General features: G+C 34.0%; 3 protein-coding genes across 9 annotated transcripts; 1 reads left to right on the top strand and 2 right to left on the bottom strand.

Annotated features, from left to right (window-relative positions):
* Positions 1-596: 596 nt before the first annotated feature.
* LOC106656098 (40S ribosomal protein S26-like) lies at positions 597-1,599 on the bottom strand. The gene is made up of 3 exons (XM_014376767.2): positions 1,503-1,599; positions 772-1,080; positions 597-668 (listed from the first exon to the last, which is right to left on the bottom strand). Exons 1-3 carry the CDS (start codon positions 1,503-1,505, stop codon positions 636-638), a joined length of 345 nt encoding a protein of 114 aa, XP_014232253.1. The 5' UTR covers positions 1,506-1,599; the 3' UTR covers positions 597-635.
* A 998-nt stretch (positions 1,600-2,597) lies between these two features.
* Positions 2,598-9,266, bottom strand: LOC106656052. 7 transcript variants are annotated; one of them, XM_023460168.1, is made up of 12 exons: positions 9,139-9,266; positions 6,887-7,182; positions 6,057-6,805; positions 5,885-5,990; positions 5,612-5,802; positions 4,861-5,078; positions 4,655-4,783; positions 4,449-4,578; positions 3,790-4,063; positions 3,454-3,669; positions 3,088-3,272; positions 2,598-3,015 (listed from the first exon to the last, which is right to left on the bottom strand). In XM_023460168.1, exons 2-12 carry the CDS (start codon positions 7,051-7,053, stop codon positions 2,864-2,866), a joined length of 2,517 nt encoding a protein of 838 aa, XP_023315936.1. In that variant the 5' UTR covers positions 7,054-7,182; positions 9,139-9,266; the 3' UTR covers positions 2,598-2,863. The 7 variants fall into 7 exon arrangements, with proteins under 7 accessions (XP_023315936.1, XP_023315933.1, XP_023315937.1 ...); XM_023460165.1 differs by having other exon boundaries at positions 9,115-9,266; XM_023460169.1 differs by lacking the exon at positions 9,139-9,266 and adding an exon at positions 8,938-9,079.
* A 1,242-nt stretch (positions 9,267-10,508) lies between these two features.
* Positions 10,509-16,989, top strand: LOC106656026 (AP-3 complex subunit delta-1). The gene is made up of 14 exons (XM_014376644.2): positions 10,509-11,140; positions 11,549-11,644; positions 11,720-11,848; positions 11,917-12,327; positions 12,747-12,820; positions 13,051-13,494; positions 13,565-13,792; positions 13,865-14,024; positions 14,094-14,276; positions 14,351-14,756; positions 14,828-15,081; positions 15,150-15,716; positions 15,785-16,210; positions 16,310-16,989. The coding sequence occupies exons 1-14, from the start codon at positions 11,045-11,047 to the stop codon at positions 16,400-16,402; spliced, it is 3,567 nt and encodes a 1,188-aa protein (XP_014232130.1). The 5' UTR covers positions 10,509-11,044; the 3' UTR covers positions 16,403-16,989.
* The last annotated feature ends 2,133 nt before the right edge of the window (positions 16,990-19,122 follow it).

Genomic DNA, 19,122 nt, shown 5'->3' on the forward strand with positions numbered 1-19,122 from the left:
CATATTAAAATTGAGAGATTGAAGCATCAGATCATCCTATTGTAAATCTTAAATATATATATTCAAATTTTCCAAAAGATCAGTAAAAATTAATTTATTAGATTCTTTAATTGTTGTCGATCAAATCAAATTACTATAGGTAAAACTTAAGTTACATTTACAAATTAGTTTTTATTAAATCATTGAACCAACTTTTTAAAATGTTAAATTTAACTTTAAAAATGTTAAATTAACCAGCATATTCTTTTAAAAGTAACTTGTTATGCTTTCTGAAAGTTGTTAACAATAAGAGCTTGCATTAATTACCCAAGTTTTCAGTACTGAAGTGTTCAGAAAATAATCATCAAAAAAGAGTAAAGAGGAATTTTCATTTAAATAAGCTGACATTTTGATCATGAATGGAGTTATCAGAATCAAGCTCTGTTACTTTAGAGTTGACATATTAATAATTTACAACAGTTGTAATTGGGTTTAAATAAAATTAATTCACTATCAATCAATATGAAGTGAAAAATTATAGTTTTTGCAAATATATCATTTTCTAACAATATTCATCATAGCATAAGTTATAGGTGACAAATAAATAACAAATCATATTTTGTTTTTCAATATTTATTTTGAAAATGTAACATCATTTACTTCCTATTTTGCTGGCCTTGGCGCATATCCTGAAAACAGAAACGACAAAAATTGTAAATTCAATTTTTTGCTATTAAAACTTGTGTGTGTGCGCGTAGCACATGACCAAGAACATGAAATCAATTCGCTTACCCTTGGGAAGTTCCTGACTGGTGGAGTTCTGATTCTTCTGTCGCTCTTGGAACGATTGCGAACAACCTTGGAGTGAATTGCGCAGGATACGCAGTAGTGCAATTTGGCGTACAATTTGGGCAGAGTGTAGGACGAGTAGACGCTGGCGTCGGTGATATCACGTACAGCAGCGGCTTCGACCATGTTTCTGATGACGAATTTTTTGATCGCCTTGTCCTTGGGGACGCATCTGGCGCAGTTGGTGCAACGAACCGGGTTGACGTGACCACGGCCGTTCTTGGCGCGTCCTGCGTTCCTACGTTTGCGAGTCTGTAAATTAGTTAAAAGACATTTAGATTCTGCATATCTCACTCGGAAACACGTTCGTCTTGGCGAAAAAATTGAGTAACTGATTAGCAATTCGGTTGACAGGTGCCTTATATTAATTTTATCACGTATAAATAAATGAACGATGCAAGTCAAATTGAACAAATTAAGGCGTAGCAAAAATGGAGTTGAAAAATGAACAACTTGAGATTGAAACGAAGATATTTTGCACTAGGTTCCATAACCTACAACGGATTCACATGGCTTTGCAACACTTGTTATAACAAAAAGTTGATCAATTTTTTCAATTCAGAGCACTGATTGCTAACCATAATTGCTTCAGTTAGTTTATTCAGATTGTAACAAAATAAACTACAATTTTTATATATTTAGAATCAAAAAACGTATGAATTGAAGACACGTACCATTGTCACGCAGGAGATATCTGGAAAGAAGAACTTTTCGGCTGTAGAATTAGCGGCGTGAAGATGGCGGCCCTCGTGGAGGGAGAGCAGAGAGAGCGCCACCACCCGAGCTGCGTAAAAACATTAGACCGCCTGGCGTTCAAGACCGTCAGCTAATGTTGGGATATATACATATACCGTGGTTCTCCGTGACTGCCACTTATTATGATTTTGCCCTAGCCGCACTTGAGTCAATGCGCAATGCAGCGCTTTATCGCCTTAGTTTCCGGCATTCAAAAATTGTTGCATAAGAATAATAACTTTTATTTGGACTTTAAAAATTCATAATAATTAAATGTTCATAATTCTTCCCCTTGAAAAAATTTCTTGTAGGAGAATGGAATTTTGTCAATGGTCATGAATTGATTCTTTGAATAAATGATCTTTTAATTTGAAGAAAAAAAATTGATACCCAATAATTCTTGAATAAATTATCATTTCTTACTAAATAATGAGAATAGAAAAATATCGATCATTTATGAGATCGGTTTCAATGATCCGAAAATTATTAAATACTACTGCAATTTATTTTTATTGGAATTTTTATAAAATTTTACTTTAAAGTAAATCTAGATTTCAACTTCGTTCAGGTTCATTTTTAACATTCAAGGTATCAGATTTTATAAGCCGATCAAATAGTTAATTACACTAAAAAACTTTTTTCAATTTATTCAAATTTACAAAATTCAAGCGAATATGCAGTAGTTCAAATTACGAAAAAATATTCAAAAAAATTATTATAAATAAAACTCAAATATAATAATAAAAATAATATTCAAACTTGAAGTGAATGGAGAGAGATAAATGATGAAGCAAACGAATTTTATAAAAAGCTAATTATTGTTGTTATAAGATTATAAAAAATTTGTGATCACTAACAACGTAAACAATATTCCATAATAACATTTTTACACTTTTGTTTACCTAATTTATAAATATCAAATAATGATTGAGTCATGTCTATAAACTTTCGTAAATTTAGTAGATGCAGGTTGTCAACCAGACTTCAAGGTTTTAAAATAGTGACATATTCTAATATAAATACAAACTTGTTACTTACAAGCTTCACAGTGGAACAATTTTAATTGACAGTACAAAATATAACAAGACTTAGTTATTAATAGTTAAAAGAATACAAAAAGAGATTATTTAAAATCATAGTAACATTACCATTTTTGCTTCACGTTGCTACATTTATACATAAAAACAAAGGGACCTTAACGGAGTTAGACAAATCATAAAGCATTTCGTAATTTTTAATTTGAAACAAAAGTTTTAAAGAAATGAAAAGAAATTTTTTTTTTTTTTTGTTATCTTTTAAATTAGTTAGCTTCCGATGAATCTGTGAAGTAATGTGCTTGTAAGGATAATCTCTTGTTGTTGCTTGGCTTGAGAGGAGACTTGAAATTAACTGATTCTGGAAAACGTTCGTGGTAACGTTCCAGTCTCAAGTATTTAACAGTAACTAAATGACCTAAAAATATATGAACAATAAGTTTCGAGTTTAAACAATTATTTATAGATATTTTAAAGAATTAATCGTTACCATCAAACCAACATCCGTGGACAGCTTTGTAAGCTTTACCAGCATCTTCTTGAGACATACACTTCATGTACACACATCCTTCTCGGCTTCCACGATCGACTTTTATGTGTAAGATTTTCACGCCTTCACCGCATTTCTCTAATATGGCATCTTTAACTTTGACTTCCCAATCATCTTCAAATTCACTATAAAAAAATCAGATTAATTAGGAAATTCTTCGATGTATGTTCATATGTTCCAAGTTTTAGTTAGTCAAGCCCTATACTAGGTCAAATTTTAATAAATACCAATTATTGGTTGAATATCTGAACATGATCAAAATTAGGACTGAACCTTTACTAAATTTATAAAAATTGAATAGCTTACACATCTGCATCAAACATGTTGCGTATTTTAAGACATGGAGTTGGTGAACAATTTAGACTATTCACAGATCCATCCATTGTTTCAAAAGCACTGCCTTGCCAAACTTTCGACATTTTAGGGGATCCAGGAGCAGGAGATTGTGGAGTAGTTCCGTTGCCTAACCATCGCCATACTTGGAGTTCTTCTCCCGCTACTAATTGAACTTCTCTTCGAATTCTGTTAACAAAATTACGTTTATTGAGTTTGTTTTAAATTATTCTTCTTTTGAGAATTTATCAAGTTATAATTAGTAGATATTATATTATTAAATTAAAATTAGGATGCAATATTCATTACCGTGATTCGTTTTCGTCTAAAAATTTAACAGCTTTATCCCAAAGCTTTGCCATTTTTTTTCTGTCTTTTGGAAGAATTATATTGTCCCTTATATGATTAATGGCAAGATAGCTTTCTTGAGTGCCTCCAGGACTACTTGTAGCATAGGTTGAATGGTGCAATTCAAGTATACTTATTATATCACCTACTATTGAAAAAACCGCTCGTTCTGAGTTTTTCTTGTAATCTATATAAGCACGTACCATCTTGAGACTTCCAATAATAGTAAGAGCACCTAGAACATAAAAGTATTTTTTTTTTTTTTCCAAATTCCTAAGTGATTCATCATCAAATGAACATTTTTATAGATACAATTATTTGAAAAATTTTTAATTTTTTGATTAACTTACTTGAAAAAATGTTTGTAATCATTTTAAATTAATTGTATTTATAATTAGCCAATATATTTATGTTTCTAAAGTAAATAAAGTAATAAAATATTTATGTATATGTTTTATTTTAGGGAAATGGTTCTCAGTAGTACTATAAAACTGTTAGTGGATTTATAACAGAGTCAAGTGAAAAAAAGTAAAAGAGTTAGTGAACTAATATATACATACTGTGGTTCTACAATAGGGATAACTACAGGGAATCAAAAATAACTTCAGTAATAAATTTACCAAAAGCTGCAATCAGGAGTGCAGAAACTACAGTCAAAATTTGTTTCCTAACAAGACATTGCAGAGGCAAATTAGGTTCGGCAATCATTAATCCTAATCGTTTGTCTAATCGGCTTACAAACACTTTTTCCTGAAAGAAAAAAGAATTGATTAAAATCCAAATTTTTGCATCAAGAATATTTAAATGGCAAATTTAGAAAATTTACCATGTCATCGAGTATTTGCGTAGACAAATTTCCATCTTCAATATCTACCAGAGATATACCCCACTTAGGATTTTTAAATATAAGTAAATGTGCCATATGTGAGTTCTCTTTGAGCTTGGTTTCTTGCTGCTTTCAAAATTAATGTTAAAATGTAATAGAAACTTTCATATTAAAATATTAGTTTATGAAATGTATTAAAAACTAACCATGTCCGAAGAAAGGAACATTTTAACAATGTCATGTGAGTTTATAAATGGTGGTTCTTTAGAACCTTCACATTCAGCAGCTATGGCTCTTTTTGTTAAAATTGGATGTAGCCTCTTTATAAGCTGCAAAGTATCTTTAACACTATCTTCAGGAACACAATTTGTGCCAGGATATGGACTTGCAATTTTTAGCATAGAACAAATTGGTATGTCACTATCTAAACAGATGCCATGAAAATTGGAAAAATTGTTATGAGTCAGTTTAAGATTTGATATGATTTTTTTCAAAAATCATTTTTATCATGAACGTTAAATGAGAATATCTCAATTACGGGTTTTTATAGAAATTTCGGAAAAAAGTCTGTCATTCAAATAATGATAAGATCTGATTTGAAAAAAAAAGAAAAAAAATTGTTACAAGATTATGACTAGGATATGTAAAAAATTTAAAAAAATATTTCAAGTACTTATTATTTATTGAAAAACAAAAAGGACATAGAAGATTCAAATCAATTTATATTCAAAATGATATATATTCTAGTTTATCTAGAATTATCTTCTATTGCCCGTAAAATTAAGCTGGAGTTTACATGATTGGTGCCATAAATTAAATGTATAATGATTTTTTGGCTTACACTCTTGTAACATTTTTTTTTACTTAATAATAATAAAAACCATAATATGTATCAAGCGATGATAATTTGTCTGAATGATAAAAAATTTTATAAACACAAAAGACATTAAAACATACCAGCGGGTAAAAGAGGATATTCACTTTTTTCTTCAAGTCTAAAATATAAAATGCCCAATACTACGAATACTAGGAGAAAAGCACCAATTAACGGCCAGTTCTTGTTTTCTTTTATTGTTGCAGTTTGGGACTTGTTTTGTTCTGTTCTTATTCTGTTACTCTTGTCCAAAGATGATGTAACGTAAGGCATACTAAAAATTTAAAATATTAGAAGACATTATTTAGTATGAAATGTATGACAATTGTATCAATTATGTAGCAAGAATGATTTACCTGGAAACTGGTAATATAGGTCTTGTAGAGTGACGGAAGTGCCCATTAGAGTCTGATTCTGTTTCTTCATTTGTTACTCCATAAGTTGAATAACGATATTTTGATGCTATGAAATGAAAAAAAAAACGTTATTCATGCCCTATTTTTTCCGCAAAATAAATATTTTATGAACCTTTCAATGATCCCTTAGACAGAGTGGGGGAGTTCAAGGATGCTTGAACACTTAGTCTCCGAGTGAATTCAGATAAATATGGTGTTTCATAATTATTAAGAATATCGTCCGGTTTCAAATTACTTGGTAGATGTTTTATTCTGATATCTTTTATGTTTGTATTTGAGCTGCTTGAAGGTAGATTTGATTTTGGTAAATGAACTCCATATTTTTCATTTTTTGCTGCTAAAGTGGCGCGTAAACTAGATTCTTCATTTTCTCTAAGATGTCTTCTCCAGTTAGCATCAAAAGGCTTTGGAGAATTAACATCAGCTGCTGTTAACCCAGTAGTGCGGTCATTTTGTCCCTTGGGTGTTGCAGTATTTATTTTACTACTTACAGGAGCCTTTTTAGGAATTTCCTCAACAGCATCTGAATCTGAGCCAGTTTCCAAATCATCTTTTTCTTTTGATGATCTATTATTCTTTGTAGCATTTGATCTTTCTGGCTTGGCAATTGTAGGTGAATTTCTAAAGTTTATACTCGGTATTGCTGGTAATTCATCAGTTACTGGAGGATCAGCAACAGGTAGGTTCCTTGTCAATCTTTTTTTGGATGGACTTTTAGTCACACTAGGTGCTGCGATAGGTACAGTTGAAACTGGTGGTGGCATGGGATTTGCCAAAGTTTGTCTACGGTTATTTAGAGGGGCTTTTTTCTTTTTTTTAGCAGCAGCTGAAGAATCATCATCTGTATCATCACTGCTGAATCTGCAAAACAAAACAGTAAGGAAATTACACACTGAGGATAATTTTTTATCAACTTGATTATTCATACAAAATAAATATTACCTTGCAGCCATGGAGTGTCTTGAGCCTGACCCACCCTTAGTTTCCATAAGATTCTTAAGTTTTTTGATAAGAATTTTTCTAGTGGTTAAGGTGACAGGTCCAACAGGATAGCCATACTCCAAAAGCTTTGTTCTTAGCTCTGAATCACTGAGCGTTTCCGCAGACATCTTTAAAATATAACTATACTTCTAACTAAATCTTTCAAATGTACAGAGCTGAGAGCTCAAGTCAAGTACTTTATCAGTCTCTTTTCTCACTGGCCTTATATTTTATTCCCAATATAAACTGTTATTCACCTGCATAAAAATAAGAGCGTTCATTAGTACTTCACAATGAAAGAAATGCAAGACTCTTGGTTTTTAATGTTATTTGTAATAGATCAAGAAAAATAACACATCGATACGGAGTTAACCTACAAAGCAAAAAATACTCTCGACTTGACTCGTCGAAGACAAAATTTGTTTTTGCACGCACATACATTTAAACGCGCGCAGCAGGTTGACGCCGCGAGGAGAGCCGGTGCATCGAAAGAGATACGCGCGATCAAAATAACAAGAGTACTAATGAGCCGAAAACGGGCCAATATGCACTGACTGCTGGAAAATCGGCAAATTGAGGTGCATGTCTCGTTTCATATACCCCAATAACATATATGTATGCGTATGTGACATATGTGTGTATGTGTGCGTACTGCGTATGTGTGTGTACAGCTACGAGGCGTCTAATAGGTTGGCGCAGCCGGCGCTGATGCTATTGTGGTCACGATGTCGCGCCAGACAAGATTTGTGCGCGAAGATTATGACGACGTCGACGACGATGCATGCGTGGTGCGGTGCAAAACACACACACACACATGCACATGCAGACACAAGTACACAACGAAAAATGCTCCAAAGTGATATACGAACTATGCGTGTTAGCTACTCGCGCGTATGTGTGCGTATGTATATCGTAGCCGCCGGGCGGCTGTAAATAAACAAACACAAGTCTCTCTCGCGCGCGCTCGCTCGCTGCTGACTTGCTCACGTTATATATACACAGGCACTCTCTTTCTTTTCCATCGTGTACACAGTTTGGCTAATGTATAGAAAAACGGTTCGAGCTGACGCAAAAAAAGGCACTCGCGGCTTGGATCGCACGATGACGCCGTATTTCTTTTCTCAAGGACACCGGAGGCGTTTTCTCTCGAATCGAAAATAGAGATGCACCGTGTGCATTATAGTTGGTATACTTACGCGCTATGTGTACACAGAGACGGGAGAGACGATACTTGTATCGTACGCGCGCGAAATAAATGAACGCGCGAGCGACCCTCTGTGCGTAATATGACCACAGAGGTGCGTGTATAAGCGTGAGAGAAAACTGCCGAAAGCGACGAGGTAAACGTGTCCCCACCGTTGTCGCGTGAAAACTGACCCGATCTTGGAACACACGAGTTGATCGAAAAAGCGCTCGCGATTCGAGTGAAAGCTAAAGCACGAATAAAAATTATTTACGCTTCATCCTTAAAAAGCAGAGGGCGAACCAGCGCGTCAAGTCGGAGCAGCATAATAATGATAATACCTATTATCGAGAGAGGGCCGGTGTCAGACCGGCGCCCGACACTACACAACGACGACTCCGAAAGTCTGTTGCCGCGGAGTCGCGGGGCTCCGTAAATATAGCGCGCGCGCGCGCTCTCTCTCTCTCTCTCTCTCGCGCCCCGTAAGGTTAACGAGGACGCACTATTTTTTTTGCAGTTATTGCACCGAGTACGATAGCTCGTATTAACGTACGACTGACCTTTCCGCAACAGCTCCGAGATACTTGTATAGGTACACGCGATCGTGGCAGAAACTACTGATTTTCATTCAAAGTAACGATGCGAACATATTTTCCCAGATAAGCTCCCTGCGGGCAACTGGCGAGGGGGCAGGCAGAAAGTAGAGAGAGTCGGTTGTACGATGGTGATATATACATATATAATATAACACGTATTACGCGCGGTACCGGCAGCAGCAGCAGCAGCGGCGGCGGCAACGCATCGGCATATAACGGTCTTTTGCACGCACCTATTATATACACCAGAGAGTCTGTTGAGATATTCTATATATATCGGTGCATATGTACCGCTCACAGCAACACACGTTTTCACGCACACGTTAACAGCACGCTTTGCTTCATTCTGATGCTTGCGACGTATTTTTTGTTTCTTTTTTTGATTAGTATAAAAAATGCAACAAACGTACTACTTTTTTTCTTGTCTCACTCACTCTCTTTTCTCTCTAACACGTCGGGCGGTTGCGGCCGTTTACTTTATAGTTTTGCGTGTGCGTATCACTGCTACAACGCTACGCTCGACGACGACGGCGGCGTGGTGCTATATAAAGCTGGGCTTATAGTATACTCACCTACTGGCATGGAATTGCTCATTATAACGAGCGTCGCGTCATGCGTCGTCGTCGCCGTTGCCGCCGCCGATGTGGCGTGGTTGTTTGCGCGGATAAAATTCGCGTGGTGGGAGATTTTCTCTACTCTCTCTCTCTATCTCTCTTTCTCTGCAGTGCGTAATATCAACGTGTCCTCGCGTTGCCCGCAAGTATTTTCTATATAGTACATCCCTACAACACATAGATTCATTTGTTTCACGAGGCTCGCTCGTTATAAGGTTTTGCGACTGTCAGCCGAGCCGGGCCCCGCGATGCGGTTAAACTCACCGCAAATTCACCATATATGTTTAGGACACATAGCGAAAGATCGCAACGAGTGACCGTCGCTGATCCCCCGCGCGACTCCCAAGTATAAACTCCTTTTTATTTCTTTTTCTCACGAAAACGATCGCGTCTCGACGGTATTTCTGCAGCGCTCGCGGTCGAAGAAATATGCGTCGTGCATTTTATTGAGATTTTACAATGGCAAATTTTACCGATCCGGCGAATAATTTTGTCCGTTCTCAAAGACCGTTCGAAAAATGCAGACTTGCGATTAAAATTTGGAATTTTCGAAGCAGCTCTGGAATCATTTTTTAAATGATCCACGCTTGCTCCAAAATAGCAGATCGAAATTCATTAGAAAAAGGATATCTTGAAAATGTTTAATTACTCTAACAGTTTTGATAAGAATAAATTTCAAACTTTTTCTCATGTTATCTAATAGTTTTTAATGAGTATTTATCAAATAAATCTACATCAACATTGCTCACTCACGACCGATTAATAATATATACATTAAAAATTTCTTCTTGCGTCCTCTCGTTCGTGACGCGCGTATATATAGGTGCCCGTGCACATAATGAGATAATTAACGAAAATAAACTATTTGCACGCGAGTAAACGTGCCTATTTATTTTAATCATCGTCGCCCGCAATGATGTCACGGTATTGCAAGTATTTACAAATTAAATTACCTAATCTAAGTTCGAACATTATTATTGATATTCAATTGAGTCATAGGCTAAAAGCGCGTTTACATAATCGCTATATGATTTTTATATTTAATTAATGCGTATACAATGCATAGCGGCGGAGATATGCGTGCGTGACATTTCAGTTAAAAAAAAAAAAAAAAAAAATTCACATAACTCGGTATAAGAGAAAGGCGAACAGACTTGCTCGTGCTGCATGCATATGTGTTTAGCTGATTTATATCAAAGCTCTATTAGAAAAATATTCGCGAGCAATTTTTATTATACGCTCCTTCGATATCGCGTATCGGGATTTCTACAATAGGCAGGTAAAAGTCGAAGGCGATGCACTTGCAGCACCTATAAAGGTTTGTTGTGTATATATGCGGCAACGAAACATATAGATATACAGGCCAGCACTGCCTCGAGAGTCTCTCGAGTGTGTGATATGTTATGTAGTGCGAAACATATATAAGTATATAGCAGAGAGTAGTCTGGTATGTAACGTGCAGAGTTGGTGTATGTATGCTGCTGCTGCTTCTGCACAGACCGATAGACAACGATGGCAATCTAATTAGCTGACGTCTGTATCAAAGAGGCTCGGTGGTATACACTTCGTTCGGTGCGTGTGCGGGGATCTTCGGATCGTGTGGTGCTGCAGCCTATACCTACAGAAGTGCAGATTTCTACTGTCAAAAGTTTTACGACTCTGTGATCCGGCGGCTGCTCGTCGTATCGCGCGCGGGCCCACCCCGATCGTATAATAATAAATAATCATGGCTCTACGCAAAGTCAAAGGCAATTTCGAGCGGATGTTCGACAAAAATCTCACGGATCTCGTTCGGGGCATCAGGAACAACAAGGAGAACGAGGTAAAAGAAAAAAAAATCGACACGAATTTTTGCACGCAACGCACAAGTGGCTTGTGCTGTCTGTGTACGCGATACTCGCGTTGTACAAGGTGCTATCTAACTCGCGAGGTTAAAAGCCTTTCTCGTACGAAATGATAACAGATTTTGCGCTCGATTTTCTTCAAATTCACTATGAATCGATGAGCTTTCCTGCGAAGGGTGAACAATTTTTGACTGTTTCATTTTTGAGAATAGCTAGTGTCTATTTGACCGAATTTTATTGAATCGTGAATTTAGTTCAATTTGATTTTACTTGTTGTATATAAAGTTTTATTTGTATTTATGTTTTGATTTATTTTTTTTATAAAAAAAATTTACAGCTTAATTTCAAAACATTGATTTCATTGAGACTTTCATTTTATTTTTTAGGCAAAATACATAACACAATGTATGGAAGAAATAAAACAAGAATTAAGGCAAGACAACATTGCAGTCAAAGCCAATGCAGTAGCCAAGCTAACATATGTAAGTATGCACCATTCATTTTTCTCATTAATTTGTAGAACATAAATTAAATTTTATTAAATTATTTGTTTTCAGTTGCAAATGCTTGGATATGACATAAGTTGGGCTGGATTCAATATTATAGAAGTAATGTCTTCTTCCAAATTCACTTATAAAAGAATTGGATATTTGGCTGCCAGTCAAAGTTTTCACATGGAATCAGAGGTTTGATATCTTGTATTTATTTATTCAACAAGTTTGAATCAATGAATTGAATGACAATTTTATTTCAGCTTTTAATGTTGACTACAAATATGATTCGTAAAGATTTGAATAGTTCTAATCAGTATGATGCTGGTTTAGCGTTAAGTGGTTTAGCTTGTTTTGTTAATCAAGACTTGGCCAGAGATTTAGTGAATGACATTATGACTCTATTAACTTCCACAAAGCCTTACTTGAGAAAAAAGGCTGTTTTAATGATGTATAAAGTGTTCCTTCGGTTCCCAGAAGCTCTAAGGCCTGCATTTCCAAGACTTAAAGAAAAATTAGAAGATCCTGATAGTGGAGTACAATCAGCTGCAGTGAACGTAGTTTGTGAATTAGCAAGAAAGAATCCAAAAAATTATTTAAGCTTGGCGCCAGTGTTTTTCAAATTAATGACTACATCTACAAATAATTGGATGCTTATAAAAATAATCAAATTGGTGAGTATTTTCTTGTCTTGAATTTGGAAAATAGTTTATACTCGACAAAATTGAAATTATTAAAAAGTTTATAATGATAAAATTTATCCTCCTTTATCATAACAAAAATAAAATCAAAACTTAAGCTGAATGAATTATTCTCTTTTTGCGTGCTTAGTTTGCAACAATAACACTGATTGAACCAAAAATGGGACGCAGATTGACTCAACCTTTAATTGACCTGATATCGAGGTTATTGCGTTAAATGATTAATTTTTTTTTAAATTAGTAGGCTATGATTCAAATGTTTATACATATTCTGCTATAAAGCAAAAGCTTTTTGATAGTAAACGCTATTTATTTACTCATAATGCAAGTTCAGTTTCTTCATCATTTTATTTTATTTTGCTAGTTTCTTGAGATCATTTTTACATTTACAGTTTGGCGCATTGACACCACTAGAACCTAGGCTTGGCAAAAAATTGATAGAACCGCTAACAAATTTAATACACAGGTATTTTCTTAATAGTTTAGTACATTTACTGAAAATTCATACATAGTATTTTAAAATATTTTAAATGTTAGTGATTAGTAAAAAAAGATTCTAGCTACAGATAATTTATACATAAATATGGATTACTTTATTATTAAACTATTTAAAGTGCTAAAACTATGTATAGTTTGAATCAGTAAAAAGTAATATTCAATTTTTCAAACCTTTAATTTTATCTTCTCTTATTTTAGCACATCTGCAATGTCTCTTTTGTATGAATGTATTAATACTGTTATTGCTGTACTGATATCTATTTCATCTGGAATGCCCAATCATTCTGATTCTATTCAGTTGTGTGTACAAAAATTAAGAATACTTATAGAAGACTCAGATCAAAACCTGAAGTATTTGGGATTACTGGCAATGTCAAAGATCCTAAAAACTCATCCTAAAAGTGTGCAGGCACATAAAGATCTAATTATGCAATGTTTAGATGACAAAGATGAAAGTATTAGATTAAGAGCTTTAGATCTATTGTATGGAATGGTTTCTAAGAAAAATTTGATGGAAATTGTAAAAAAATTAATGATGCATATGGATAAAGCTGAAGGTACTATGTACCGTGATGAATTATTGTCAAAAATAATTCAAATATGTTCACAAAATAATTATCAGTTTATTACTTACTTTGAATGGTGAGAATCAAATATTTCGAATGCAATAGAGTATTGAATTAAACAATTAATTATAAATTTATTTATAAAGGTACATATCAGTTTTGGTCGAATTGACGCAAATGGAGGGTACAAAACACGGTCAACTTATAGCTACCCAACTGCTTGATGTAACTATTCGAGTTCGAGCCATTCGAAAGTATGCGGTTCAACAGTGTTCATTATTGCTCGAAAATGCGTGTCTTTTATCAGGCCAACCGAGAGCTTCGATGTCAGAAGTTCTTTACGCAGCTGCGTGGATTTGTGGAGAATTCTCCAGGTAAATATTATTTATATTTCAATAGCTAGAATTACTTAGAATTTTAACAATTGATAAAATTTATTATTTCAGTGAGTTAGATGATCCAACAGCAACGTTGCAGTCTATGCTGCGACCACAAGTATCGAATTTACCTGGTCACATACAATCAGTTTATGTTCATAATATTTTGAAATTAATAATAGCAATCCTGAACAAAAATGAAAATGACGACGAGTTCATGATTAGCGAGGTAATTTATTACGACGCATGTTAAAGATAACTAATAAATGATTTTATTCGTTTACATTTGGTTTTTCAGATTACCGATTTTAAAGAAAAATTAATTACGTTCGTAAGTAGTAGTGATTTAGAAGTCCAAGAAAGAGCAAGCTCTGCCGTAGCTTTATTAGATTGTCTTATAGAAACTCCCAGCTTAATAAAAGAAGTTTATCAAGCATTTGATGGTGAATTGAATCCAGTTGCTCCAAAAGCACAAAGAAAAGTTAGTATCTACTAGCTTGATTTTTCTATACAAGCGAAATTAAAATAATTCAAAATTTGAATTTTCCTTTACAGGTGCCAATTCCTGAGGACTTAGATCTAGATTCATGGATTAACGATCCTCCATCTGAAAGTTCAGATTCAGAAGATGTTGATATGAATGATATTTTTGTTAAATCGGATAAAGTAAACGAGAATAATCACAGTAAACGTCCGTCGTACGAACCTACAATGGAAGAATTAGAAAAAATGAGAGAAGCAAGAAAAATAGAACAGCAAAATAATCCTCATTATCTGAAAAACTCAGCTTCATCACAAAATAAAATCAAATACAACGATGATGGAAATAACGTCGAGGATTATGAAAATATTCCAATCACTGAATTGGATATTCCAATTTCTCTAAAAATATCTGATAAGTTTTACAATATGAGTGAACGGAAACTGCGAAAAAAGAATAAAAAGAAGAAATCTAAAAAAAGTAAGAAAATTTTAAATATAAATTCAAAATTTCATCGAAACTGATAATTTAATTGCTTTTTTAATATTTAGGTAAAAAATCGAGTAGCTCTGAAGATGAGAGCGCTTATCCCGTCCAAGTTGTCAATACAGGAGTTGGAGAACTTCCACCTGGTGCTGCTTTGAGTGAATCTGACGAAGACGAAACTAAAGATGTAAATGATCCACATCGAGCTCTCAACATTGACCTCGATGTTCCACTACGCGACGATGAACGTCTGCCTGTTCCCGAATATCGGTCACCTGAAGTTCCAACCATACCAGAGCTTAAGAAAAAAACGGAAAAGGTAATTAAAAAATTTAAATGACTTTTAAATTGGCTCTTTAATAATTATATCATTATTTTTTTTATTAGAATCGAAAAAAAGACAAGAAAAAATCTCCCAAAGAAAATTCGAAAGAAAGCAAAAAAAGAACTGAAAAGAAAAATAATCAAAATGTAGATTTATTAAACGTGAGTGATTTGAAAATAGAAGATGAGACGGAAACCGTTGTAATTAAAGATGAAAACCCATCTGATAATAAAAAATTAAAGAGTAAAAAAGAAAAAAGTAGCAAAACTAAAGGAGATAAAATTAACGATGAAAAATTAAAGAAAAAAACAAAAAAAAGTAAAATCAAAAAAACCTTAGACAATCAAGACTATGAAGAAACTGCCGGAATATCGACGCCGTCGAAAGAAGTTTTGCCAAGTAGAGATTTAGACTTTTCTATAGAGACTCGCAACTCTAATGGGTCGCCAACTACCCAAAAAGAGTTGGCTCATAATAAGACTATAAAAATGTTTTATGAAATTAAACACTTGGATCAAGATACAAATAAAATCATACTACTAATTTCTTTTATAAATAGAACAAATAATTTAATTAAAGAACTAGTCTTCAACGTTTTGGATTCAACAACTTTACAAATGGAACGAAGGGTAAAAATTTTATTAAAACATGAATTCATTATTGCATTCTTTAAATTTATATTTCATTTCGATTGTAGGTAAAAGATGAAGATGGTGTTAAAATGAACTTTTTACTGCCGCCATCAGGCTGTAATGAAGCGCATGTTGCTATTTTAGTAACCGATGTGACTTTTGCCCAAAAACTTCGTGGTACTCTTATATATATGGTCCAAGATCAAAATTCAACTACTCAGGAAAAATTAGATTTTACATTGCGTTTGCCATGCAGTAGTTTTATAATTGGTAGAATCTCACACAATGAAATTCTAACAGAATTATTGACTAGTGGTCAGCTTGTTCACAAGTCAAGAAGTGAAGTTGCTGCTTGCAAAGATTTCGAGCATACGCTTCAACGAATTTGCAGCGCCTGCAATCTTACCCTTGTTGAGCACATTCAAGATTCCGCTTCGGTTTATGGACAATCGTTGAAGGGTCACCACATCTGCCTTTTGATCAAAAGAAACGTAAGTATCTACAAATAAAATTTATGGTCATTAAAGCAAAGAATGTTTATAATGGACGCTTAATTTATCTTTTTAATAAATTTTAACAATACATTTCAGCCTGCTACAAACACTTTACTAATTGAGGGTAAAAGTGATAATAACTCGCTTTTGACAGAAATCAACAATGAGATAGTACAGATGTTGACATGAACACTTTAAACCAGAAATTAATGTTTTGTTACAGTTTTATTATTCCTGAAGTTTTGAAAAACTTTAAGGTCGATAATAATTACTGAGATATTTTTTCTGTAAAATAAACAAATTTTTAAAGAAATACTATACTAATATACCGTACATAATTTATTTAAGACAACTAAACTGATTTAAGAAAAATGTGTATATTATAGTGTTACATTACTATTTAGTATTTGTTGAATACGAGTATTTCTCCATGATGAATCTTTGTTAAGTTCTATTCCATAATGCTACGCTGTTTAGTTGTCTGTGTAGTATAAATACTAATTGTTAATACATTTTTGAAATGAAAATATTATTTTTCCGAAGACTTTCATTGAAGAGCGTTTTATAAACGTAATTATTGAAGGGAACATTTTAAATTTGTTTAATAATCTAATCAATTTAAAAACAATTTAAAAGAAAATAAATTTTTTAAAAAGTATATATGCTGTGCTGTATACATAATGATGAATTGTCAAAATTAGGAAAATGTCTTGATTTATAAGATTTGTTTTTTTTTATAATTTATATATTATTATATGTACTAATTATTTCAGTTGAAAAAAATATTTATTAATTAAATAAATCAACAGACTTTTTATCGATAATGTTTTTTCAAAAAGTGCTATTACATCTAGTTTACGATTGTTTTTAATCAAATAATTTTATTTAGTTACTATTTATTAAAATAAGATTATATATAAAATTATGATCCTACTCATTTTATTGCTTGTCAAAATTTTATCGTTTTGTGTATTTTTCTGTAACATCGAATTTATATTTAGTTATCATATACGTAAATCGTACATATTTTATTTACAGGTTTATTAATATTTTTTTATCAATTAATATATCAGTTTAATCGATTTGAAATATTAAAAAAAAAAAAAAATTATCATACTCAAGCATGTACTTTTGTTTTAAAATTTTCATCATTTATTTGGTATACAAAATTTTATAAAATACTTTGTGAAAGTTTTTAGACACTGTAAATGTTTTCTCTTTTTCTAAACTAACAAACAAATTGTTACGAAATATTTTCAAAGCATTAGTAAATTTTAGACAATCATATAATTTGTTGACTGTTGATTATCTCGCTGTCATTCACCAAACGAATCAATAGTGCAAGATTTCAACGGACGCTCGAAAGTTGATAACAGCTATAATTGATATGCACTAGAAATTAGTAAATCATTGTTACAATTAGTGATAATAGCAGAGGGAAAATTCGATAATATTTCAATGATACGCGCCGATGATAATTTGCCCGAAATAATTGTTAAAAGATTAACCGATAACAGGCGCGCGCGCGCAATAAACTTGAATAAAGACTATCGATAAGCTGTCCATGATGCCTAACTCGAACTCGTAAAAAAAAAAAAAAAAATAATAACTCTTAAACAGTGCACATATGTGTGTCTATCTTGACACCTTCTCGCAGTGTAAACATAGCGCCTAATAGGGGAGCCTCGATTTTTCATTTCTGTATTTCGTTTATCGTTTTGCCGACGTGTTAGGACGTGCGATGAGTCAGCGCCGACTCGTAATTTTACGATCAATCGCGAGCTTGCATAATGATTAGAATTTGAAGCAGCCATCCACTCGAAATCGATTCGATCGATCGAAATTTCACGCTTTATGGTCCCCCACACCTATCCTACACAGGCAGCTATACCTATATACATCGTATTTATCCAAAGCTCGCTCGAGTGCACGCACAGCTGCAGGTGTATACGTGTATGTGTACATACGATGTAATATAGACACGGCGTCGCGACGAGTTCGGGGGTTTTTTTTTCTTTTCTCACGTGTATACATCTTTGTCGACCTTGACACACATAACGCGAGCTTTTGTGCACACACAATAAATCCGCAAAATGTGTAAATAGCAAATTTGCGTTAGCCGAAGCGACTATCGAATTGCGTTAGAAGTTGTTGTACGAGTGCAGAATTGAGAATATCGGAAATTGTCGGGCCTTGAGATCGAGTGCAGCGGCGGTGGGCTCGTTTACCATCATCATCATCATCATCATCATCGTGTATACAGGGGTAGCTGATGCGTCCACATGTGTGTACTACTGTACTGTACTTTCTCGACTTTTATTTTTTCTAGGTAAATCCCCCCGAAGTTTTATCCGCCTGTAGTACATTGTGCAAGCGTGTCAAGTTTGTACTTGACCCATCGAACGCGCCGCGCACTGATCGTATTAGGCAGTGCAGAAGCGCAGAAGACGTTGAACGAACCGTGTACACACACACACACACACGCGCGCGTACGCCTATATCCATTCCATATATGTTGTAACGTTGTGTACGTGTAGTAAAAAAGCTCCAACTGTCGCGAGAGTTGAACGCGCGCTCGATCGTCGGGCAACCCTTTATCTTCGTCAAAGGCGACGTTGTTGTTGCGATACGATCACTCGAGGCGCATAATATATGTTATTTTTGGCGTTGAAAAACTGGGTAAACGATACTCCGGTACTCCGTAATCGATACGTTGACAATGTTTATTGTTTTCGTTTTTTTGAATTTCAACTTGTTGCATTTGCTCGTAAAACTACATACGTAAAGTCAAAAGTGTATACCAAACGGTTTGTAAATAGATAAATCGGCGGGTATAATCCTCCAAGACACGCACCTGTTAGAAATGCCGTACGAGATTATTATAATACTCGAGAGATCTCGTAACATAT

This window comes from Trichogramma pretiosum, unplaced genomic scaffold (genome assembly GCF_000599845.2).
Source record: "Trichogramma pretiosum strain Unisexual culture from Peru unplaced genomic scaffold, Tpre_2.0 scaffold40, whole genome shotgun sequence".
Lineage (NCBI taxonomy): Eukaryota > Metazoa > Arthropoda > Insecta > Hymenoptera > Trichogrammatidae > Trichogramma > Trichogramma pretiosum.